The sequence below is a fragment of the Elgaria multicarinata genome, chromosome 1, assembly GCF_023053635.1.
Source record: "Elgaria multicarinata webbii isolate HBS135686 ecotype San Diego chromosome 1, rElgMul1.1.pri, whole genome shotgun sequence".
NCBI classification, from domain to species: Eukaryota; Metazoa; Chordata; class Lepidosauria; order Squamata; family Anguidae; genus Elgaria; species Elgaria multicarinata.
The window spans coordinates 78,095,735-78,122,120 of record NC_086171.1 but is presented as its reverse complement, the minus strand read 5'-3'; the positions used below and the strand labels follow the sequence as shown (position 1 = coordinate 78,122,120).

Here is a 26,386-nt window from a genome sequence, read left to right as displayed (position 1 = left end):
GAAAGGCAAAAAGGACTGGGGCCTCTCTATTTGGCCTGGTCTCCCTTCCTCTGACAGGCAAGGGCAGAGCTGGTCCCATGCTAGACGGTGTCTGAACTTTTTATTTATTTATTTTATTTATTTATTTATTTATTACATTTGTTTTTGTTTCTGCAAATATGGGAAGCTGGGAAAAACAGAAATGTAGAGCATGGCATTGCTGGAACCACTGAATCAAAGGAGTAGTAATTTTTGGAAGAGGAGATGATAAGGGGAGGGGTTTGCTGGTGTTTAGGGTTCAGACCTCATCTCTCCTTGCATAAAGTATTGGGCAAGCCACATGTCTCTCAGCCTTACTACTTTTGTCTGTGAAATGGATGTTGCAGCAGAAAATGGTATGTGTGTGGGGGAGTCATTTGGCATCTCTGGGCTCAGATCCTACATATCAATTTGTAGTCTCCATTTAATCTAGCACTCTGTCTCCAGTAGCAGGCAGCCAAATACCTCTGGGAAGTAGAGGAATACTGGCAATGATATTTCATTCTTGTTGTTATGTAATAATTTAAAAGCATGTCATCCCTGGTCTCTGCTTGCTTAATCCTGATTTTCTTCCACTTTGCTAAGTATCCCTACCTACCTGCTGTTGCTGTTTTTCTTCTCTCCTGTTCCACTGCTACTCTGGGATTCCCTGACTTGCTTCCAATTGTTCTGCCCCTTTGGCTTCAATTTTCCATAATGCTTGCTAATGTCCACCGTACGTTTCTCCATCTATCTGTGGAGGATATGCTAAATGCTCCTATGGAGCACTGTCAATAAAATTAAGCAGACATCTGGCATGTTAATTCAAACTGCTATTTTTTTTAAAAAAAAATTAGCACTTTAATTAAGAAACTTGAGCTATCTGTGTTTACGATTGTTCAGCAAGTAGATTACTACTGGAACCTCGGGCCCATAACCTCCAGCTAGACTTAATTTAGTTCAATTTAATAAAATCAATCCATTACTATGTTTTTGTGTTGGAATATTGGACTAAACTGCCTGGTCAATCATACCCAAGGCTGAGTGAAGAGCTTTGCTTTCCCTTTTAGCCTTTTGGTTAAATCTTCATTGCAAATTGAATTTATGATGGTGTCACAAGCTCCAAATAGAACATTTCTAAGAGATCAGAAAGTCTTGGGATGGGCAATTGCCTCTTCTACTTTTTTTCTTAGTAAGAACAGGTCCCAAATGGTTTCTCTAGAGAGACTTTCAGTACTACATTGAGGCTGCCCAGCCAGAAAGTCTTTGCCAGGGGCTTGAACATGTGCCAGATCAATTTGCAAGACCTGCCTCCATGTGGCTTTCCATCACAGCATTGCTGCAAAATGTCGCTGGCAGGTGGAAGTGCCCTTTCATTACGGGAAGGTTCATAGCTCAGCAGTAGACCACAGGATTTGCATGCAAAATGCACCAGGTTCAATCTCCAGCAAATGCAGTGAGAGTTGGGAATGATTCATGCCTGAAACACTGGACAGCCACTGCCAGTCAGTTCAGATAATGTTCTGACTGTATAAGGCAGCTTCCTCAATGATACATTGGTAATACACCAAGGGTGCAATCCTTTGCATGTTTAGATAGAAAAAAGTCCTACGACTCCTAACATTCCCCAGCCAGCCATGCTGATGGAGAATGCTGGGAGTTGTAGGACCTTTTTCTATCTAAACATGCAAAGGATTACACCCTACATTTATGTTAACCATATTGTATTTGTAAGGCAGGGGCTAGTAGGACAAAGAACTGACTTCCAGATCCATTATTGCAGGTATGCAGAAGTTCAGGCCCAGGGGGCAAATCTAGCCTGCCTGGGATCCCAGTCTGGTGCTCCCAGGTTCCCTGTTTGGCCGTGCCCCCTTACCCTTGCCCCTCCCCCTTTCCTCCAACCTCAAACATTGGTGGTTTCCTGGTTCCCACTGCCTCATTCTAACAGGTTGAAACGCCTCTCCTGAGGCTTCATTACTGGCAGTAAGAACTTTAAGCTAAACTATGCTGGTATTTTGGCTCTGCCCCCTTTCCCATTGGGCCCACTCCTTTTGCCTTCAGCCCCACCTACCACTGGAATGCAGCCCCCAGACAGCTTCTCTTTCAGGCCATGGCCAGAAAGAGGTTCAACACTCCTGCCATAATGTATTCAAAACACGTCCCTGTGTTTATATTTCTGGAATTACACCATTATGGCCCCTAGGGATTTACCTTAATAAGAAATTGGGATATTCACATTTTCTTAAAAGATGACTCATATTTACAAGTTTAAGAAAACATCAAAAACTGCAGTAACATAACCACTCAAAAAGTAATGGCAAGGGAAAGAAAATCAATCTATTCTGTCTGCAAATGACAGAAACGTGGAATCCCATCCGGATAAATAACACATTCAAACAGAATGCAGCTCACTCCACCCTGCATTTCCCTGTAGTTGCCTTGTAGCTTCTTCAGCTATTCCTCTTTGCTAGTTTTTGAAAGGTGAACCTTTTCATCATTTTGATAGATGCCCAGAGCATGCTCCACACTGACGTCCCATGCCCACCTGATGATATCAGAAGCCATCAAACTGTTTGGATCAGCTGAGTTATTGCTTAGCCCCTCTACAGGAATGTCCCACGAGAGTCCCATCCACCCATGAACATCATGTGCACTGAAAACTCAAACCCTTTTTCATACTCAATATACTTGTAGAGATGCATGCATCTTATGTTTTATTGATTGGTTGATTTCTACCCTACTAAGAAAATTGGCACTCAAGGTGGTTTACAATCATAAGTAAAACTTAATTAAAACAATAATAGAACAAATACATTAAACACGGTTAAAAACACAGTCCTGTAGAGGCGGTGCCTATGGGTGAAGGAGACAGGGATTGGGATTGAGGGAGATATAAAATACCAGCTAGGCAAAGTCCAAGACATGATCAAAATCCCAAGAAGGAAGGGTGGTAGATGGTGCAGGACACACACAGGCAGCCAGAAGATAGCCAGGGTCACGATGATCCTGGGAAACAAAACAGATTGATATAGGTCTGTCAGGTCACTGGAAAATGACTACTTTTTCCAACAGAGCCACAGTGCCAACTGTGCCCTTATATGCCTTCTGGCTCTGACTTCTCCCATGCATCACTGCCTTGCTGACAAATGAAGAAGAGTCTTCAATAAAAGGGGATGCCTCAGGCCTGGGAACAAGCACTCAATTGCCTCTCCATCAATTCCTGCCTAGGGCATTTATTCTGCCAGTGAGTGGGCAATGAAGAAAGTGACACTCCAGATGTAGAGGGCATCAATCATCAGGGGGATTTGTCTCAATAGACATCACCTTTGAGTCAGGGCCAGTCCTACCATTAGGCAGAATGAGGCAGCCATCTCAAGCAGCAGATGATGGGTGGTATGGAGGGGGTAAGTGTCTCCCAGCCATGCCTCTTTGTTGGAGGACAGAGCTGTGTGTGCCACTTGGCCTGCCCTGCAGTTAGTCTGATGCCCTTAGGTATAGTGGAGGATGAGCTCCTGTAGGTGGAATGGGGAGTGAGAAGTGCCGTCCCATCGTGTTCAACAAAAATGTTTTACGCTGTCCCTGAGACTTCCAGTGTGAGTCTCCAGGAATTCTTGACTGTCAGGCTAAAGCTTGCCATTGGGGCCAGGTCCAGCTCCTCCACAGCTGGCAGTTGCTCTCCTGACCTGGCTGGCTTCTCCTCTTCCATAGCCGAGCTTTGGCTACTGCTCAAAGCTGGGGTCGTTACATCTGCCTGGTTTTCTTCTTTTGTGCAAGCAATAACCACAAATACCAACATGAGCAGATTGCAGGATCCAACCAAAACCTGAAAAATGTTGGGCCCACACCAAACATTTATGTCCCTGCTGTGATCTCTGCGATCTTCAGAGGGAGCATTTCTGAGGGTGCCACATGTACCTGGGGGTTGCCTCAGGAGCACTTGTAGCAGTGATTCTAGTGACGAAGCACCCACCTTCTGGAGCCAACTGCCATTAGACAGGCTGCCAGAGTTCTGATGTTTCAATGTCTTCTCAAGACCCATCTCTTCATCCAAGCTTTCTCTAAAGTGTGACCCTATGGTCTGTAGCTCCCAGTATTTACCACTGATAAGCATAGTTATTGTTGTGTTGTTTTATTACTTTATTGTTGTTTTGGTGATATATTTTATGTTCATTACTTTGATACCCCTGTAGAATGTGGTATATAAGTTTGAGTAATAAAATGAAAACATACATGCAACACATATCATTTTTTATTTCAGTAAAATCAGTTTATCAGCTGGCTGCTTGCCTGTTCTTTCAGTTCAATTCATGAAAATTACAACTCAACAGTTCCTGCAATAGTATTCCAAATCCAATTATAAATAAGATAGTCAAACATGTTTCAACTGACATCTTTTTCAGCAGTTGTTGTTAAAAGGTCACAAAGTAGAAAATTACATATTTTCACAATATTCTGAGCAAAACACCTCTGTGGCATATTAAACATTGATATTAAACATCGATATTAATCTGTAAAAGAAAGAAAAATCTGTAAAAAAAACCCACACAAAACACACACATACACCTTTATTTAAAAGAAAAGAGTCCTTTCTTTTGCTTGAGTGAAAAAATTGGTTTATTTGTGTATATTGGAACCAAGATTTAAAGCTGACCCCTTTTCACATGTTTGGTATGCAGAGATGTACAGGATTGCATATCTATCTATCTATCTATCTATCTATCTATCTATCTATCTATCTATCTATCGTCTATTTATATCAGTGTTCTGTAATTGTGTGAAGATGATACGGAAAATGTAGAAATCCATCACCATGAAAATCCAGGGAGATTCAACATTGCCCTGATGATGGATTGTTCCCATTGTTAGGAGAGTTTTTCTCTCCCTTCATTATTTATCGAGATTTTGACAATATATTACATGAGCTTCTAATATTATAATAATGTTTTGGAATGTATATTTTGTATTGCCATATAAGTTAGGGCAAACTAGATGATTTTATATGTTTTTGTTAGAAAATAATGTTTGTATTGTATTATGACATTTGGCTTTTAACAAGGCCCCAAACATGGCTTTCAACAGAAAAGGGAATACGAAATGCAAAAGTCAGGAAAATAGAAAAATAATGTCAATAAAACAACATTTAAGGTGCAATCCTATGCATGTTTAAATGGGAAAAAGTCCTATAACTCACAACATCCCCCAGAATGCTGGGATGTGTAGGCCTTTTTCCCTGTCTAAACATGCATAAGATTGTGCATTTACATGACAATCCATCTAAATTAATGTTGGGTCCCACCACTTCATCCTCATCCATTAAAGAGATTAGGAAGTTGCCCCATATTGGATCAGACCATTGGCCCATTTAACCCCAGTATTGCTGCAGGCATGCAACCCTCAAGTGCTTCTCTGAAATGGAATTGGTTAAGAGGTTCAACACCCCTGCAGTATTGCCTACTCTGAGTGGCAGCAGCTCTTGGAGTCCTCTTCTCAACCCTGCAGCTTGAGATTCTTTTAAACTGGAGATGCCCTTTGTGCATATGTATCCTCCTAAACAGGATTTGTCTGAAATTTGAACCTTGGAACTTCCAAAGCATTACCTTGAATAATAATTCTCACCTTGTAGTTCCATAACTCCAATGCACATGGGTGGACACCAGCTGATTTGCTGCATAAATGTTATTTTAACTACCCAAGCACCCTTCATTATATGCTGAAGCAACCCATGAAATACTGTAAGCAACTGGCATTAAGAACTGTACTCTTTAAGATTAGAGGGAGATTATTATTGCTTATTACTTAGCAAACATGAAGCTTCATGCTTTGAATAATATAAAACAGAATAAAAAAAATCTGACAGGATTCAGGTTAGAGGGGAACTTGGGGGTGGTTTGCCAAATCGCCATAGCCCTCTGAAATTGTTTAGTACCTGAGAGTACCAAATGTGTGAAGGGACTTCTTAGAATGGGCCAGACAGCCCTGCTACTTAGATGTGGAGAGATGCATCAGCCACACTCTCAGGCAACATGTGGTTGGTGCCAGTCTGAAAGTCCCCCTATTCTCATATGGATGTGCACACTGATCAGAACCCTGAGTGATCAGAGTTCTTATCTACATGAGGGGAGCATGCATTGATCCCTCTTCAGGATGACACCAGTTGTACATTGGCTGGGGCATGTTGCCAACATGTTTGTGGGCATCTTAGGGCGGGGCTAGCTAATGCATTCTTGGAAGCCCCTTTACATGTTCTGTACAAAGGCCTGAAGAGGGCTTATTACACTCAGGTTCCACCGAAATCAATTGGACTTAAGCGCAACATAGCCTGACTTGATTAACTTAGTTGCCAACTGGACATCAGGAAAAACTTCCTGACTGTTAGAGCAATACAACAATGGAACCAGTTACCTAGGGAGGTTGTGGGTTCTCCCACACTAGAGGCAACCAGACACCCATCTGTCAGGGATGCTTTAGGGTGGATTCCTGCATTGAGCCTTATAGGCCCCTTCCAACTCTACTATTCTATGATTCTAGTTTATGTATTACATTTATCATTAGTGTGTGGCACTTTTAATTGTTTTGGAATAATGGCTCTATAATGGCTTTCTCTTTTCTTTCTAGTTAATGGCTTAATGACAATCGGATTAGCAGGTAAGCTTTAATATTGTCTATTTGCATTGTTTTTGTTCGTATCTTTGATCACGATGGCAACCTTAAAAAGATGGGCTTCTTCTGGTACCTTCACAAGACTGCTTTAGTTGTGCATTGAATGATCATCTAGTATAGCAAAGGCAGGAAATTTATGATCCTCCAGATATTGTTGGATCTCAACTCCCATCAGTCCTAGCCACCATAGTTTCTCTCTTTCCAGTCTCTCCTCACGATGGATAATTCTGTACATTTGTACTATGTCTCCCCACCTCCTTATTCACTTTTTTCTGAACCAGAAAGGCCCACACATTGTCACTTTTCTTCTTAGGGGAGTTGTTCTAGCCTCCTCATTATTTTGGGTGCCCTTTTCTGCACATGTGGTTGGATCCAGATTTACATGGGATCATCTGCACTGATGGAAATTGGCTTCCCCACCCACTTCTTCCCACACAGACCCTCCAGCTCCCTGATCATGCAGCTCAAAGAGTGTTGTGACCCTGCTAAATAGGGTGATCTGTGGTGTGTGTGGGGAGGAGGGATACCCAAAGTCGGGTGGAAAGACCTTCCATGAGTGGAGCCCTTCCTCTTGTGAAAGGCAGATCTTGGACACAACCCAACGTTTCTGGGATGGATGCAAATAGTTCATGTATATGAGGTGGCTCATGGTCTTAGAATCCTTCAAATGTGAAACTGGGCCCACCAAGCCTATAGTTATACTGGGTAAGAGCAAAGGGCAAAATCCAGCATAAGTGCTACTTGGAGTAGACCCAATGAAATGAATGGAACTTAACTTAGTCATGACTTACTCATATCCCATTCATTTCAATGGGTCTATTCTAAGTAGAACACGTTGGATTTTACCCCACATCTCTGTCTAGATTAGAACTGCACACTTTGACAGGCTCTTCAAGTTTCCTCCCAGCCCTGCTATTCAAGAGCCTTTAATTGGGGATCAAACCCAGGACTCCTGCATGCAAAGCATGTGCTCTACCACAGTGCTAGGATTTATCCCAAAGGTAAGAGCTTTTCAGCCGTGCCCACGTGCAACCATTGTCATGTCCGAGTCAGCCCTGAGATGTAAAATAGGTTCAACAATTCTTTTCTTGGAGAGTGTTTTCAAAATGTTGCTACTCTTACTCCAGAGAGATTGTGAAGTTTTTTCTTTGGTGATTTGAAAAGATCTTTTCTTTCTTTTCTAGGTGCACAACAAGGAATTGTCTGCAATGAATCCCTCATGTTACAAAACTTGCCCATGTGTGGGAAGTCCTTTGAAGAGATGATGCACAAGGTGGACTCTAAAAAATGGTGCAATCTAACAGAATTTATCCTGTAAGTATTGTTCAAAATATTAGCTATTAAGAAAGTCTATCATAATCCTTTCAAAACATGGGTGCTACAACATGCAGATGAAAATGAGGCACTGGCTATGACATATAGTCCAGACTTCCCCAACCTGGTGCCATCCAGATGTTTTAGATGCCAACTCCCAGGATTTCTGACCAGTAACCATCTGGCTAAGGCTAATGGGAGTTGGCATAGTCAGATCAACCCTCCTCTGCTGTACTTTTCCCTGTTTCAAAAAGCTAAAAGCAAAAGCACCCCAAGGCATGATGAAGGACATATGTACAATACTGTGCACTAGAGTGGCTCTATCTTATATTTTGGACTTGTGGCAGACTTGTAAAAAGGCATTGGTACATTAAAGCAGGGGTGTGCAAGCTGCAATCACAGGCCCATGCAGCCCCCACGGTGGTTTCAAAAGCACTCTACATGTGCTGGCAAAAGTGATCTGTCCCTTTGCTGGCAGCCCGCTGGGTGGGAAGGAAGAGGGAGGGAGAGAACAGGGGGTGATAGCAAGAAAGGGATGACCCACCCAGTTTTGGCTCAGGCCCTGCTCACTGATGGGTTCAGTCCTGCTCACCATTGATGTGCAGCCCCCGACAGATTACCCATGAGAGAATGTGGACCTAGACAGCAAAAGGTTGCCCACCCCTGCTTTAAAGAATAATACTGAATGTCAAAATCTCCAGAATTAAGCTTAGCATATGTAAATAGTTGGATGCTCCTGGCTTAGCTATCGTACACAGACATATGTTCCACAAGAGGCTTTATTCTTAAGTAAACCTTCTATCCTATGCACACTTACCAGGGAGTAAGCCCCATTGAACTCAGAGGGGATTACTTCCAAGTTGACATGCATAGACTTGTGCTGTACATCTTTTCAGGATCCAAGTATAAGCACGAAGTGGAGCACAAATTGCCATGAAGCACTCTTTTGGGTGTCACTGATCTGTTGTTTTCTCTTTCTGTTACAACGTGTCTCATTCAAGTCTAAGGTACAAATGCCTGCATCCCTTCAAACCAAGCAAAGCACTCGAAATTTTAAACATACTCCCAGCTGTAATTCATTGGGCTCATTAGAAATGACTGGTGTTTATTTAAGCTGCGATAATGATCTATCGCTGAAACATAAGAGTTTGCTATGTGTAAGGAATTGAGAACCCAAAGCTTCTTTCTTGAGTGATACTACTCTGTGGAGAAAACAACAATTCTCCTATAACAGATCTATAATCAAGGCTTCTGAATGATGGGTTCCCAAATCCAGTTCTAGACAAAACCATCACATTTCAATTGTTTCAGCTTGCTTTACTCTCTGACAGATGTTAGCTTTAAAAGCTTACTAACACCTGTCCACTCCCCAGCCTCCTGGCCTGTTCTTCACATACAAGGGATTATGAAGGTATGATAAAGTATCGTTCTGTTCTTCGAGCTGTCATCTGCTTATCTCTTCCCGTTTAGGAGTCAAAAGAGAGGGATGAAAAATGTATTTAAAGCTGAAAAAATCGTCTTCTGGAAACTGTTAGAGCTCATTTAATTGGGTAGTTTAATTTTATTAAAGTGTGTGGCCCTGTTCAGAAGACACCTTAAAACCATGGTGGTTAAAGCTTTTTTTGTTAACAGGCCCTGTGTCTGTATATGTTATGTGTGCATGTGAGTTGGGGGGGACTTTTATGTCCAGAGTACATATGTTAATGTCATGACAAGCCTGATTTTTTTTTAAAAAAAGTTCTGAACATCCTATATAGTTCTTGAAATCCATTAGCATTTTTAGTAGTTCAGCATTTGTGAAGTTTATGCCCAAGGGAGCAAGTTTAAATAAGAACGTCTTAAATGAGTTTACCGAAAGGTTTGCCACATTCTGGTGATTGCCTTTTCAACCTCACCGGCCTCTCTTCACAGACCTCTGGATGTGTTGCGATAGCTCACAAGTCCTATTTCTCAGCTCAAAGGCTTTGACAACAACGAAAAAGTGTCTTATATGTGCCTAAGCTAAAGATAACCCTTTACGTTGTCACAGGATAACCCAGATTGGCAGCTGTGCTGCATTTTCTGATCATTTGATAGGTCTGGCAAGAAGAAAGAGAAGATATAAGTATTTTCCGCTTGGCTGGCCTGGATCTTTAAACGTACTGAAATACGATTTAGTCCAGGGACATAACAAACTTGCTGATGTGAAACAGGAAAGCATTTTATTGCCCAAAACATGGAAGGAGCAAATATTTGGCCATTTAAATCCAGTTCCTTCTCCACTAAAGGGGAAAAATGGCCAGTCTTTCAAACCATGCCACTAGACAGAGACGGTATGAATGGCCGTCGGTGTTTGGCAGATCAAATTCCTTTATTTTGCCGAGGGCTGAAATGACAGATTAACTTTTATTAGAACGTATTTTAGAAGTGTGCACACACACACACAAAACCCAGGATGAGATAAAGCAAGGTCAGAATACAAGGCAACATAAATTACTCCAGCTCTGCAACTCTCTCCCCAGGGAAGTTTGACTGGTACCCAAATTTGCTGTCTTCTTGGCACCAAGTGAATACTGTTTTTTCTTCAAGGCCTTTAAGATCTATGATGTTAACTCTGGTTTTATGGGTTGTGCTGTCGCTGTGTTTCAAAATTTGGTGTTTTTTGTTGTTGAGCGATTATATTGTTATGTTTTTAATCTAGGAATGTTTGTACTGAATAGTAGGATACCGGGAGCTGTATCCAGGACCTGCCTTGTGTGGACAGAAGGGCTCTACTCATAGGAGTTGCCTCTTCCTGATTTTGGGGGATCCTTCCTTTCCCACACAAGCCACAGCTCATTATATTCAGCAGGGTCCCCTGGCCTTCTGCATAGCATTTTCAGGGGGCAGAGAAGTTCAATCCACAGGAAGTTCTAGATCTTTTTTCTGTCTAAACGTGCCTAGGATTACATCTAAATGCATAATTGTTGAGCATTACGGGTGCTTCAAAATGATGCACTTTAGCTGCAATCCTGTGCTCACTCACCTGGGAGTAAGTTCTAAATACAACAGGACTTCCTTCAGCATAAACATGAATAGGTTTTTTTTTATTTGCATTTCTGAGATTTGTCTATCTTCAGAGGAGAAGTTTGTACAATGAATCCATTGCTGTTTGCTATCTCAGTAAATTTGGGGTTCAAGCTTTCATCAGGTTGTTTGCATCCAGATGTTGCGAGCCACTGCAAAAGAAATGAAACTTCAGGATGGGAGTGGAATGACTGAGGTGATTAAAGATGGGTTCTCAGTGGTGACAGGTTGTGCATTTTAAACAGCAGTGGGCTTTATTATTTCATGCTACAAGATCTTGCAAAAATTAGGGGAAAAGAAAAGTAAAGAAAAAGTTCCGAAGAGTAAATGAAGCTGATTCCTTGATGTGTTAAATATCCCCCCACCCCTAGTAATGCAGTATAGTCAAGGTTAAGTGTGGTTGTTTTTAATGTGTGGAGTGAGAGATATGTGGGAATTTAAGAGAGGGAGCTAATTTTGGAGGAGCAATGATCTATGTGACAGATTGCCAGTGAATTTCCATTATGTTTGGTATTCAAACTAGAAAGAAAGGAAAGGAACCTCTCGTGCAAAGCACTTGAGTCATTACTGACTCCTAGAGGGACGCCTGCTTTCGCTGACGTTTTCTTGGCAGACTTTGTAGTGAGGTGGTTTGCCATTGCCTTCCCCAGTCGCGGTTACCTTTCCCCCAGCTAGCTGGGTACTCATTTTACCGACTTCGGAAGGATGGAAGGCTGAGTCGACCTGAGCCGGCTGCCTGAGAACCAGCTTCTGCTAGGATCGAACTCAGGCCGTGGGGAGAGTTTCGGCTGCAGTAACTGCCGCTTACCACTCTGCACCACACGAGGCTGTTCAAACTAGGCAGAGCTAAAAAGAAAGCACGAAGCATCCGTTTTACTTGAATAATTTTGTCTTTCAGTGTTCTTAATATAAGGGGATGCCTCTTGTGCTTTTACTTGTTCCTGACCAACCAGCTAGGTTAATTCAATCCACATCACAATAGGAGGGGAAAAATCTGTTATTTGTAAATGCTGAAGGTCAGAATGTGAGGGGCAGGAATGTGTTTGAAAAAAAAATCTATGAAATAATTTCAAGGTGTGGAAAACCTTAAAATATATAATGGCTAAAAAGATTTATTGACAATTCATTTTCAAGATGTCTTACTATTTTTACAACATGGAGGGAGGAAAAATCACTCCAGCTTCAACAGTTTGTCTTGCATTGTATGGATTTGCCGGATGATATGATCTCATTTCATGGGGAAAAAGAGAAAGCAGCCAAAAGTGATAGATTACATTCCATTTCTTCTCGTTAGGTAGAAGCCTGTGGTAATAGAGAATCTATGCTACTTGCTTCTTTTGGAATGGAATAACCTTGCTCCTATGTAGCTAAGCTGGAAGAGAAAAAAGATTTTTGTTGATGATTGGCTATTACATTGATAAATAGTGCAATCCTGAAATATTGATTTGGGCCTAATTCTGTTCTCTACTAGACTGCAAGAAGTTTATTTAAAATAAACAAACAGAACCTCCCCGCCCTGGCTTATACATTCAGCTCTTTCTCTCGGTGCCCAAGCATTTCTCCGGGCCCAGTATAAACTTGTAACATGTGTCCCCCGCACATTATACTGTCTCAGTTTTGAAAAACCGGAGGATTGATTTTGGCCTTAGCTAGACCTAAGGTAGGGTGACCATATTTTGGAAACCAAGAAGGAGGACAACATGGTTGCCATGTTAAAATTATTTTAAAAAATAATTTTAAAACCTCAAACTTTTTTTAAAAATCCTAAAACTCAATGGTGGATCATCATCATCATCCAGCAGCAATCCAGCAGCCCAGCAGTGGTCATTTGATGGCAGGGGAGCTGGAAAAAAGAATGGTTCCCCCCTACATGGAAACTGTGGGCCACCTGTTGCCCACCCCTGCTTTAATGGATTGATATTTGGCAATGTAAATGGCAGGTGTGAAGAGCCCAGTCTGGGTCAGGACTGTAGCATGTCCGGGCGGGAGAGGGTTAAAGCCTCCTCAGCTGCATGCTAAGGTCCCAATCTGGATTGTGCCCATAGAGGGATATTTCATGCAAAATGTCTTTGTGGGGCCAGGGAAATAGTGGCCAGAGCCCGGCCACTGGACATGGACACACCCACCAGTGGACATCTTGCTCTTGCTAGTTGGCTAAGGGCACAATCCTATGAATGTTTGGACAGAAGGAGGTGAGTGTTTTATGGAGGTCTCGTGCTACTCTGCATCCTGCTTTCCCCAAGTGCGAATAGTGCAGGATTGCACCCTTCAAAAGAACACTTCTATAGATACATCATTTGATAAGATGGGGGGGGGGATGAACTAGCTGGTAAACTTGATAGTGACTTCCCCCCTGGGTTTTAAGTTTAATGATTTCTTATTCATTCAGGTAGAAACTGAAGTGGATAATGAGATAGACAAGGTCTTATAGATATTGAATAATGGTGATTTAGGATTAGTGTTGGAATGACTTTTGCTTCCTGTGATGGTAATGATGGTCCCTCTAGGTTTAAATGATTGGTGTAATTGATATAGTTGAGCAGTGATTTAGTACTGGACATATGAGATAATTGCTGTTTTGGTTTAGACTATTTTGGTTTGGAGTATTGTAATCACACACACACACACACACACACACACACACACACACACACAGAGTATATATTAAATCACTCTCTGTCATCTTGTCAAACAGTTGTTTTGCCATATGATGGGAAGTTGGCCTCAAGCCCGAGAGTTCCTTCAGTTGCACTTGAGTGTATCTACACACCTCTCCGTTGAAATGTCACACTGCAAATTTCCAAGTTCCTTTATGTCTGAAAAGCAGATTGCCATGCAACAAGGAGCACTACTGCTTTGCACATGTCTAGTATGTTAGCTGTTAGCCTTTGTCATTACATGTGAGCAAAAGATTTGGTTTATTTTAAAGGACACTCACTTCGGCATGTCTGTTCCGGCAAGAATATTAGGCCCAATTTAAATATGATGCCAGGCAGGTAAGGGGAAAAATACCTGTGTAGCATTCCACACACCTGCATCTCACTTATATTAGTTGTCACCTCTCTTTGGAGGACTCCGAAAGATGACTTGGAGCATCCTTGACCCTCTGCCCCCAAACGTCATGGAGGAGCTGCCTATGAACTTTTCTACACGAGGCTGTTAATCTGCTATATATCAGTTTTGGTAGAAAATTGAGATTGGAGCATTATGCAAGGGGTGTTTCCTTTCCTGCTTTTCTGCTATACAACCTCTAGGTGGCACTGTGGAATAGTGAAATAGTGCAAATGCAGAAGAGGAAATCACGCTTTCACAATTAAATGTTACATTTAATGCTCTAAAAAATCTCTTCAAAAGTGCTGGTTAGACACAAGTGAATCTGGAGGGTTACGTCGTTGTCTAAAGAACCCATAAACAACTGTGAGTATGGAATGACGAGTGCATGATAAGTGCTTTGTGTAGTAAAGTCCTATGTCTAGGGACCTTGTGGCATGTCAGGGCTGTAGGGGGAGATGGCACTTTCACAACAAAGGTAACCCCTCTTGGACTCAGAAGCAGGTTCCGAGTGGCCACCAAGCCCCAGAGAGCACAGGCGTCTAAAGGTTCAGGCTCAGCCAGCTGCCAGCTTCAAAAGTGCCTTCCTGAGGAATAAGGATTCCTTGTGAGTAAAGATATATACAGGAGCAAGACTCTGCTTGCAAAAGATTATTCTTCTGGGTGGGGCTCTGAAGGCTCAGGTGTAAAAGCCCTTAGTTCTAGACCCAAGCTGCTGGAACAACATCTGTGCACCAGCTGCCAGAGACCTGCCTTGTAGCTCCCTGGTAACCTAGTTCTTTTCTGGAATTCCCTGTGTTTGGACTGCCTACTGACTAGTTCCCTGAAGCCTTGTCCCTTTACCCCTGCAAGCAGGACACTAGTTGTATCATCTGTGCATTGGCAGGACACCAGCATAGCACCCACCAACCCATACCATGGATTCTACATGTAGCGGCTAAGGACCTGTTTTAAAGGTGCTAGGAGTACCACATAGGCAGATTTTTCTTGTTCATCTGGCATCATACTTAAATCTGGCCTAAGCACATCTGATGACTTGTAAACCCTGTTAACAAAGGCTGACATGCCTACATGCCCACTGATGTAACTGCTACAGACAGGGATGCATGTATTCTTAAATTTGGGACCCTGGCTATTGCATGGCTTCTGCTTTAGACCAGTGTTTTTCTTCTGACTTCAACAGTTTTTTCTGGGCTAGTTGGCTTCCATGCAAGGCCCATGGGAGTTCACCAAAGCCACCCCTGATTTCACAAATATGCGGCGTTCATACAGTGGTGCCTTCTGTGGGCAGGATTTGAAGAAGGGCTGTCCTTTGGGTGGTAATGGCAGCCCTCTCTCACGATGGTGCGTTCAAAGTGTTTCACTATTTTAGTAATCCTCCCAAACACTGTTAGACTTATTAGAATTATTATTATTTCTATATTGCCTTGAAAGGCTAAAGCCAAATGATTATTGAGTGTATGATTTCAAATGTTTTAGGGGAGCTGGTAGCTTGCCAATTTTTATTCCTGCTGCGTAGAAATATCAGAGTACTGGATTTAGTAGTATCTTTTGTCCCTTGATTCAGTAATGTATTTTTAGTCCAAGTGTAAGGTGTAATTCTCTCTGAGTTAGCTCCATGCATGCTGTTATTGAGAGTGACATCCTGAAAGTTTGAGAAAGACACTCCAATTGCCCAAAGGAGCTCTCAGCTTAATCATTCCACGTACTCCAGCCAAGACTAACAATACAGGCCCCATTTCTAAAGGTATTGGAGGCCTGGCAAAGTGGTATACACACTGGAAACGAAAATGCTCCCCCCAGTTTGAACCATTTTCTTTGGAGCACAGCATTTCTCTCGTGCTTTTCTTGAGCTCATCATTCATTTCCAACATGTTGAAGCGTTTTGATATTGTTTTCTTTGAAGCTGTGAGCTGCCTTAGGGCAGCATAACATATAACAAATGTACAAGGCTCACAGCATAAAAATAGGTCTGAGCAAGGTATCTCAAACACGGAGCTCCTTCAGAAAAGCTGTCCTAATGTAATGAAGGTAAAGTTCCCAAATATATGAAAAGCCTATAATCGCCCATGTCCTGCTTGTGGGCTGGTTGGCCACTGTGGGAATATAAACATTATATGAATGTTGTGTTATAAATGTTTAAGGTACAAACTTGAAAACAATTAAATAGCTAAAAACAATCAGTACACAGTTTCAATAACAGACCTGTTCAAGGCAGCTGACAACTGTTGCCCCATCATATGCCATTAAATGCCTGGGATTAGAGGGCAGTCTTAACCTGACGCTGAAAAGTTGATGGTGTTGGTGCCAGATGGGCCTCAGTGGGGAGCTCATTTCATAGTCAGGGGCCACCACTGAGAAGGCCTTCTCCCTTTTTGCCACCTTCCAAGCCTCCCTCAGAGGAAGCACTAGGGCAGGATCTACACTACTGCTTTATAATGGTTTGTAACAGTAGTGACAACTGTTTAGGCCCAGGACACACTACATGCACAGTTTTCAAAACGTTTTCAAAGTGTTATATCCTGCTTGGTGTAGATCTGGCCTGACCAAGGCATGTAAAACTGTTGGCAAATCAGATCAATTCAGGAAAGGTCACAGCTGCTGCACTAAATATAATTGTGCGAAACACACCCCTTGGCACAGCTGCCACTTGAAAATGGATGGACAGGACAAGGTCAAGGAACACCCCCGAGCTGTGGACATGAACTTTCTCAAGGGAGAGCAAACAACAGATTGAATCCTAGTCTCCAAGCCAGACTTGTCTACTGACCAACAGCACCTTCATCTTCTCTGGATTTAATTCTCATGTTCCCAAACCTCTGTAGGAGGTAAACTGTAAACCAAGAGACTGAGTGGTACTGCCAGTCTCTTCTACATGTGGAAGTTTGAAAAAGCGTGTGTTCATGGACATGCTTAAATATATGTTCTACCGGTTCTGGATGGGATTGCACTCACCCTGAAGGAGCAGGTTCGTAGCTTGGGGGTTCTTTTAGATCCATCATTGTCACTTGAGGCTCAGGTGACCTCAGTGGCATGGAGTGCCTTCTACAAACTCCGGTTGGTGGCCCAGCTACGCCCCTATCTAGACAGGGATAACCTGGCTTCAGTTGTCCATTCTCTGGTAACCTCCAAGTTAGATTACTGCAATGCACTCTATGTAGGGCTGCCTTTGAAGACGGTTTGGAAGCTGCAGCTCGTGCAAAATGCAGCGACCAGATTGATTTCGGGAACCAGAAGTTTCGACCATATAACACCTGCTCTGGTCTGTTGGCACTGGCTGCGTGTAGGTTTCCAAGCCCAATTCAAGGTGCTGGTTTTGACCTATAAAGCCTTACACGGCTTGGGACCACAATACCTGATGGAACGCCTCTCCCGACGTGAATATACCCGGTCACTACGTTCAACATTTAAGGTCCTCCTCCGGGTGCCTAATCCGAGAGAGGCTCAGAGTGTGGCAACGAGGGACAGGGCCTTTCCGGTGGTGGCCCCCAGACTATGGAATGATCTCCCTGACGAGGCTCACCTGGCGCCAACGCTGCTATCTTTCCGGTGCCAGGTTAACACTTTCCTCTTTGCCCAGGCATATGGTGGCACATCTTAATTACCCACGTTTTAGTTTTTAAACTGTTTGTAATGCTGTATGTGTGTATGTTCTGTGTTTTAGAATTTTAAATTTTGTATACTTGTTTTAATCTTAATTTTAGAATTTCTGTAAACTGCCCAGAGAGCCCTGGCTATGGGAGCGGTATATAAGTGCAATAAATAAATAAATAAATAAATATGGACAGTATGTCAGCTGGTAAAGCCCACAAGGTCTGGCAAATGCAAATCTGGGTGTATATGTGGCAGAGTATGCCTGTTTACCCTACCCTGTGCCTGTTTGCATTCTCTTCCCCTCCTTATTGTTTTATTATGATTTTATTAGAATGTAAGCCTATGTGGCAGGGTGTTGCTATTTACTGTTTTACTCTGTACAGCACCATGTACATTGATGGTGCTATATAAATAATAATAATAATAATAATAATAATAATAATAATAATAATAATAATATAATCAAAACATCATGTCCTAGCATGTACAAACAGGTGATTCTAGCAACCTACTCCTGAACTCTTTGGTCCCAATCCAGTTAAAGTCAGTTGCAAAGGTGTCTCCAGTGGGTGGTGAGGATGGCCATTTGCCAGGGCCCCTCCAGTTCAGCAGAGTCCCCCCACAACAGTAATAATAATAATAAATTTAATAATAAATCTGGATCGAGGCGGGGAACAACATAAAAACCAAAAATATTATAAAATACATAAAACTGATTAAAACATATAAAACTAATACATTATTAAAACAACAGCCAGACATCTTAAAATTCGACTGGGTAGGCCTGCCGGAAGAGATCAGTCTTTATAGCTTTTTTTTTTTTTAATATTCAGAAAGACTATTGAATTGGCTGATCTCTCCCAGCAGGCCATTCCACAGTCTGGGAGCTGCAGAAGAGAAGGTCCTCTGGGTAACAGTTGTCAATCTAGTTTTTGCTGACTGAAGTAGATTCTTCCCAAAGGACCTGAGTGTGCGGGGCGGACTGTATGGGAGAAGGTGATCCTGTAGGAAACCTGGACCCAAACCATGTAGGGCTTTAATGGTAATAACCAACACTTTATACTTGGCCTGGAAACTCATTGGCAGCCAGTGAAGTGATTTTTAAAGTGCTATTATTTCCACTTTGCATAACATTTCCAAGAAGAACAGAGACAGCTTAAGAGAAATCCTACGATGCCTGTACTGCTTCTTCCCGGATAGGTGGGTCCATGGTGCTGTGCCTGAGGGCCTCCAAAATTCTGGAGCCTGTGCTGTTTAGCTGTGATTGAGCCTGCAATCCTATTCACACTTGCTTGGGAATAAGCACTGTTGACCTCAGTGGGGCATGCTTTTGTTTTTTTGGGGATGAGGAGGAGACGGTAGGCAAGACCTGGAGGCAAACAAACTGTTCCTTCATCCACATACTCTTTTTAGAGCATTTGTCTCCTTTCTCCTTCCCTCCATTCAGCTCTTCCCCTTTTCCTTCTCCCCTCCTTTTTGTCTTGACCTTCTAAGGACAAACATCTGAAAAGCAAGCTGGGAAGGGGCTACAAATGTCAGGATGCAACACAGTCTTCCATGTAAACCCTGAAAAGATAGGACTGGCAGGTCTCATTGAAATTAATGGAACAGACATGGACAAACTTCAAGCTTGGGAGATCTTTGTTTATTTTGTTTTTTTGTTAATTGGAAGGCTTAGATCCACCAACTGGTGGTACAGATTTAGCATTAAGCATGCTGAGCTCAGGGATCTCTTTGGAGTACCAGAACTGAACAGAGCTCACAGCCCTTCCATACAAAAACCCACTCTTGGTTACTCCAAGTGTTCTTCATTTCAGTAGTATAATCTAGGGATGGGGGGCATTGTCATTTTGTTGCTGCTGTTAGATTCACAATTCGGAGTAAAAAATCTTTGCTGATCTACTCTAAGCCACCCAGAGATCTGCCAGTAGATTCATATCTACCTTTCCCTGGACTAGGTGAGATGAAGGAGCAGTCAATTGACTTTATAAACAAAAGCCCTAACACTGCAACTGTGGGGGGGATGCAAATTTGATTGCAGCAGTTGTTGTTGGTGTGGTGGGGAGAAGAAGGGGTTAACCATCTCCCTTTCCTGGTATATTTTAGTCAAAGTTATTTTCTCTCATCCCCAGCTTTGATTGCTGTGGGAAAATACAGAGGTCTCATAGTTTTCCCCATGTGAGAAGAGCTGTGTGTGCGCGATTTATTGGGAAAATGGCCCACAAAGAAAGAGTTAAGGACCTCCGCACCTATCAAATTCTCAGGCTCCATGTGCCTTTCAGGTTTTAAAACCTGGGAGACTTCTGATGTGACTCCAATGCCTAGTCTAGTTTGCCTCAAACAATCTTAAATCCTGTGGATTTTAATGGGATTTGCAGTGCACTCCTATGCAGGCATATACATGTTGAGTCCAATAGGGTTTACTCACAGTATAGGATTGCAGCCTTAGGCATGAGTTACATGTAATGCCAACCCAGAGTATGGATTGAGTGTGTGTTGTTGTTGAATTGTGGATTGTCGTTACCTGCAAACCCTGCACTATGGTTTAACTGTGGGTTGTTAACCATGAACAACTTAAGAAGAGAACCCATTGTTTGTTGTTGGGTTGTGATCTCTGGGTTGTTCATGATTAACAACTCATAGTTAAACCATAGTTCAGGGTTCACACATAACGACAGACCATACTCAACCAGTACTCTGGGTTGTCATTAGTGCGAACCAGGTCTTAGCCTCAGCTATAGCTGAATGTGTCCCATTTAAAAATTGTAACTTTTAGAGATAATAAAGATGTTCATTTACTTGTTGCATTAATTATTGTAATGTTACTATAAGTATTTGTTGCAACATAAAAAACATCTTGTGGACAATTCAGCAGATGTGTTGATCTCTGAAGCTTGCTGAACATTCTGGCTTGCAATGTGAAGACTTGTGTAGAGCCATTCACAAGGTGGATTTGTGAGTCATATGTGTGAATTTGCTTTCAAAACTTGAACATAAAGCAAATTTCCAGTTTTCATTCTCCCATTGATTGTGGATATGAAGTAAGTGGCTGGTTGTGGGAACCATTTCTGGTGCATAAAGGTGCCCTTTTTACTACTACTCTTGATATGTGATTCAAAAGATCAGGGGCACAAGCACAAATGGCTGCTTCTAGAATATGGGATGCCTCCCAACTCCCCAAATACCAGTACATTTTATCATCTAATCTTTCACTTCTTTTTGCACTCCCCCGCTCAATCCCTTCCCACTACAAATGCTAAGAAGTTCCTAGAAGCCATGATGCTTGTGACAGAAATGACATTTTATTTTATTTTTTAAAAAAATGGGTGGCACCAACAACTTCTATTTTTAACTTTATTTTTGAAAAGCAATTCATGAAATAACAAAGAAAAGCAATTTAATAGTCAGGAGCTGATAAAATATAATAGAAAAAAACCTTCAGTTATCTCATTCCAGGAACATTTGGGTCCACAGTGCAATTGAAATTCCTTGCAATTGAAATCCTATGTGACAAGTTTTCGCAGAATGTAATTTTAAAAAGGGAAAATACCAGAATATAGTACATTGCAGATACTTATTTCAAATTATTAATCTCAATACATTGACGTATTGCCTTACCTTTTTACCTTCTTTTTTTTGAAACCTAAGACACAATCCAAATAAAATCAAGCCCTTTTAAATCCTATTCATTTAAGCTGCAGAGAGTTAAACATATACAAATACAAACCAACAGGAACACCCCAAAGGTGCGTCGCAGCATTTTAAATGGAAAATGTTCTCCATTTAGTGCCAAAAGCAGCCGCATGGATGGAGATGTAGTCTGGATTGGAAGTTCAGTGCATGGGGAGGAGAGGTCTGACTCTATTCTTCTTCATGCTTCTTTCCTGCCACCTCCTGGCTGCGATTTGCCCCCAAAGATTCTGTTGACGGCAAACACCTTTAGTGGCAGACAGTAGCTCCAGCAACCAGGTTGCCAATCTCTTGCCGGCTGTGCCACAGGAACTCCACTTCTAACTTTCCTGTGGCACAGCCGCAGAATATCCCCTCCCATCACTTTGGCAATCTGGCTGTTTCTTGCTCCTCAACCAAGCTCAGCCCTTCCTGTGCTGGAAAACTCTGGCCCCATAGGTTTGGGGCAATTCCTTGATATGTGTGTGTGTCTGTGCCTGCATCTGTGCATAGTCATACTCTCTGCTTCCATACATTTTCTCCTAATTTTCAAAATGGTGCAGCCAGTTTGGTAGGGTTCAGATGAGTATCACAATGCAGATGAGAATGTGCATTCAGGTCCCCATTAACAATGTCCGTGCAAAGCTCCTTATCTGCACAGTGCTCTCTTGCTGGATCAGGATGTATGAGACTTAAATAAGTTGGACTGGTGGATCGTACCCGAACTCTATCACTTGCAAATTCAGAGGAAGTAGAGAGTATGTCATAAAGTGTGGCACGAAGGCATGTGTTATAACTTCTTTGCTAAGGCTAAGCAGAAGGCTATCAGTGGCTACTAGTCCTGATAGCCACATGCTACCTCCAGTAGCAGCGACAGTATGCCAGTTGTTCGGGGAACATGGGTGGGAGGGTGCTCTTGCATTCATGTTCTGCTTGTGGGTTCCTGGTTGACAGCAGGTTGGTCACTGTGTTAACAGAGTACTGGACAAGATGGACCCTTGGTCTGTTCCAGCATGGCTCCTCTGATGTACTTATGTCTATCTGGTCAATGCCTGGATGGGAAACCATCTAGGAATCCCATGTTTACCACTTTGAGTTCTATGATAGAAGAAAGGTAAGCTATAAATGTACAAAATAAACAGTTAGTGCATGTATTCCCTTTTCAATTTAGGAGCGCGTTAAGGCAAGCCCCACCCCACAATACTCTGGATTAACTTCTGTCTGCTGAGCTGTATGCTCCTTTGAAGAGGAAGTAATGAGGGTCAAACGCAGGGGTGAACAACTAAAACAAAAAGTGAAAAGTGCAGTTAATCCAAAATTCAACTTTGTCTAACTGGTCTCTGGCATCAGATGAAGTATTCAACCTGCGTTCACCTATCCAGCCTATTAGGGATTTCTCTACAGCTGGAGATCATTGCTTGGTTTCTCGCTTATTTTTACTGACAAATCTCCAAAGCATCATTCCATAAATGATGAGTTGTTGGCATGGGTCAGGCTTGATTAGTTCCCAGCAAAATGGCACTTTAATGTCTGTCTTGAAAAATGGACTCCGAATGAACATTTGTGGTTGGCCATCCAAACATCGAGATTTGAGAGCTCTTCTGCATTAATCACCGACTCTCATCTCCTCGGCTGCTCCCTCTGTGACTTTGAATTGATGATTAATTCCAGGTGTCTTTAGTGTCGCTGCTTTCATTTCCAGCTGTATTATTCTGACCTGGATCTGAGCCAAATTCAATTTGCTTGACTGCAAACCCTCTGCCGATTTGTGTACAGAAAGAACACGTTTAGACCCTTTGTGCTGATATGGGGAGCATTACAACGCACTGACTCACAAGTGGCCATTTAAGGGTGGGGAGCTCATTTCCCTTCCAGTTATAGCTCCCCCCTCCCGCCATCTGTTCTGAAGCTGTATGGAAGGGTATCGGGATTGGAATTATTTTATTTTTGCTGTTAAAGATAAATTCATGTCACATTAATCTTTCTGAGGAACATCAGCATAATCGTTCCTCGTACTATGGAGAGTTGCATTTGAATTATATATTTTGCAATTACTATGGAGAGTTGTATTTGAATTGTACGTTTTGAATTGTATAGCAATAGTTTACACAACATGCTAAACCATAATGTTTAGCTCAAAATGCTTGACCACTGTGGCTTAGCGTGTCATCTGAACAGGGTCTAAAAGACTGAGATGCCTCTCCTAAAGCTTAGTTACTTGCAGTAAGAGCTTTAACCTTAAACTTGCTTGTACTTTGGGTTGTTTAGCCCTATACCATTTGCCTTTGGGCCCACTCCCTTTGACCTTCAGCCCTGGTCACCACTGGAATATGCCCCCCCCCCGGGTCTCCAAAATAGAATCCCCCCCCCAGCTGAACGAGGGTCAACATCCCTGGTATATTCCCCATTAGTCTCCACCATTCCACAAAACCCTGATTTCCAAAATGGCAAGGGTCCACGATAAAATTTGACTAGTACATTTAAAAAAAAAACACAGGGTAAAGTATTGCAATGAAAGATTGAAACCCTGCTGAAGATCTTTCAGATCAAATGTTTTCCTTCTACACAGAATATTTACAATCCTTGCAGGTGTGGGACAGGAAGGAAAACAAATATATATTAGGACAATAAAGCATCAACATGGGGTCTTTCACATATATTGTTTGGGATCCTTAAGACTTAGTCTGTTGACAGGATCATCCTCAACAGACTGAGAAATGGTTCTTCCTTCTGCTATAAATTTTCTTCTACTTGCAGCTGTGTTTGTCTGCAAGGAGTAATGAATAGAGCAGATGTGTTTGTGACAATGAAGACTAACAATAATTACCTTTATGTTGCAAAAACATCCTTTGACTTTCTGTGACATTGCTCTAAATGCATTTGGAATGATGTGAGATCATTTGGATCTGGAGTTCCAATATTAGCACCAGAATGAAAATGTGCACTTGTTGTTTCAAGAGACAATGCTTCATAATAAGTAAAGGCCAGGGTTAATATTGCTAATTAAACTTTATGTTGAATAGCTGTAGCGGAGAGACAGCAACTGAATTAAGGTGTATGGTAGCTTCCATGCAGGCAATGTGCCTAACATGGTAGCTCAGCTTTAGCAGCTGGGAGATTATGGAAGTTGGAGTCCAGCACACATGGCAGGCACCAGGTTTGGGAAGGTTGTGATAGCTGTTCCCTAATACAAGGAAGCAGCTTCTTATTTTGACTCAACAGGAAATTTGACATACTAATATGGAAGACCTCTCTACTATGACACTTAGGCCTAATCTACACCAAGCAAGATATTGCACTATGAAAGTGGAATGAAAGCAGCATATAAAAAGCAGAAGCCACACCATGCAAGATATAGCGGTATGATCGTGGTATATGGCATGGGGCAATGGGCCCCAACAGTTGTCAGTTCCCTTCTTTACTGCTATAAAGCAGTAGTGTGGCACCTGCCTTTTATATATCGCTTTCATAGTGCAATATTCTGCTTGGGGTAGATGAGGCCTTAGAGTGTCATCAGACGGGGGGAAATTACATTTCTTTACCATCACTTCTCCCGTGTTTGTCCCTCATTACTTCTTCTGCCCAGAAGGGAAAGAGGAAGTAAACAAAGACCACGTGGCCCACTCAGGGGCCATTTTAATTGCACTGCTTTTCCTGCACACAGCAGGCGATAGCGGCACATTCTGTTTTTTGTGTGTTTGTTTTTTAAAGTTAGATTAAAATGGGTCTATTTTGTTATGGAAAAATGAGTGGAAGGTGCGGGAGTTGTGCAGGACGTGGACGTCGTCATCTTAGTTACATCCCGATTGGATTACTGTAACGCGCTCTATGTGGGGCTGCCTTTGAAGAGTGTTCGGAAACTCCAGCTGGTTCAAAGTGCTGCAGCCAGATTGTTGACCGGGGCTGTTTACAGGGAGCATACAACTCCCCTGTTAAAACAGCTCCACTGGCTTCCAGTCTGTTTCCGGGCACAATTCAAAGTGCTGGTTATGACCTATAAAGCTCTATATGGTTCGGGTCCAGGTTATTTGAAAGAACGTATTCTCCCTTATGAGCCTGCCCGTGCTTTAAGACCTTCCGGAGAAGCCCTTTTTCCAGTCCCACCATCTTCACAAGCGCGCTTGGTGGGAACATGGGAGAGGGCCTTCTCGGTGGCTGCTCCGGTGCGCTGGAACTCTCTTCCCGGGGAAGCTAGGCTGGCTCCCTCCTTGATGGGCTTTTGGAAGCAGGCTAAAACTTTTTTGTTCCAGCAGGCCTTTGGAGAATAATCTGGCCCTCCATCTATGTTAATGTCTTATAATTTTGTTGTGTATTTTAAACATTTTTTTTTGTTTTTTTTTGCTTCCCCCCCCCCAATGTATGTTTTAAACTTTGTAAGGCTGCCTTGAGGCCCAGCATTGGGCAAAAGGCGGGATACTACTACTACTACTACTACTACTACTACTACTACTAATAATAATAATAATAGACACACGCACATCCGTAAGTGGGAAGTAGTGAATGTGTGACAAAATGCTTGTCTGATGAACTTCTTAGCTTACGTCTCTGTGCTTGGAGTTGTGATGGTTCAGCCTGATAAAAAATATTGACCCAGCATAGCTACTGTGAAAATGTTGGGGATCATGTTAGGAACCCTCAGGAAAGGACTTGAAAATAAAAAAGTTAATATTATAATTATACAAAACTAATTTGCATGTAGAAAGCCTCTATACAAATATGTTGTGCAATTGCATCTGGAATATATGGCCTGAAGGCCATGAAGCTGAGCAGGTCGGCTTGAAGCTAAACAGGTCTGGATCTGCTCATTGACTAGATGGGTAACCGCATGAGAACCTCATGTACTGTATGTCACAGTGAATTCCATGATGGGATATAAATGCAATAGTTATGGTCATTTATTAATCATTGATGGAAGGATCTGTATCCTCAAAAAGGTGGGATATAAAATTTCTTCTTCTTCTTCTTCTTCTTCTTCTTCTTCTTCTTCTTCTTCTTCTTCTTCTTCTTCTTCTTCTTCTTCTTCTTCTTCTTCTTCTTCTTCTTCTTCTTCTTCCCT

General features: G+C 42.2%; 1 protein-coding gene across 3 annotated transcripts in view; it reads left to right on the top strand.

Annotated features, from left to right (window-relative positions):
- Positions 1–26,386, top strand: part of RAMP3 (receptor activity modifying protein 3) — a 76,335-nt gene that overhangs the window by 33,434 nt on the left and 16,515 nt on the right. For all 3 annotated transcript variants that reach the window (XR_010025033.1, XM_063116355.1, XM_063116366.1), the window contains exons 2-3: positions 6,613–6,642; positions 7,842–7,971. Coding sequence is in view for 2 of the 3 variants with exons in the window: in XM_063116355.1 (XP_062972425.1) it covers positions 6,613–6,642; positions 7,842–7,971 (160 nt within the window). In the remaining variant the exon portion in view is untranslated. The remainder of the gene's footprint in view (positions 1–6,612; positions 6,643–7,841; positions 7,972–26,386) is intronic.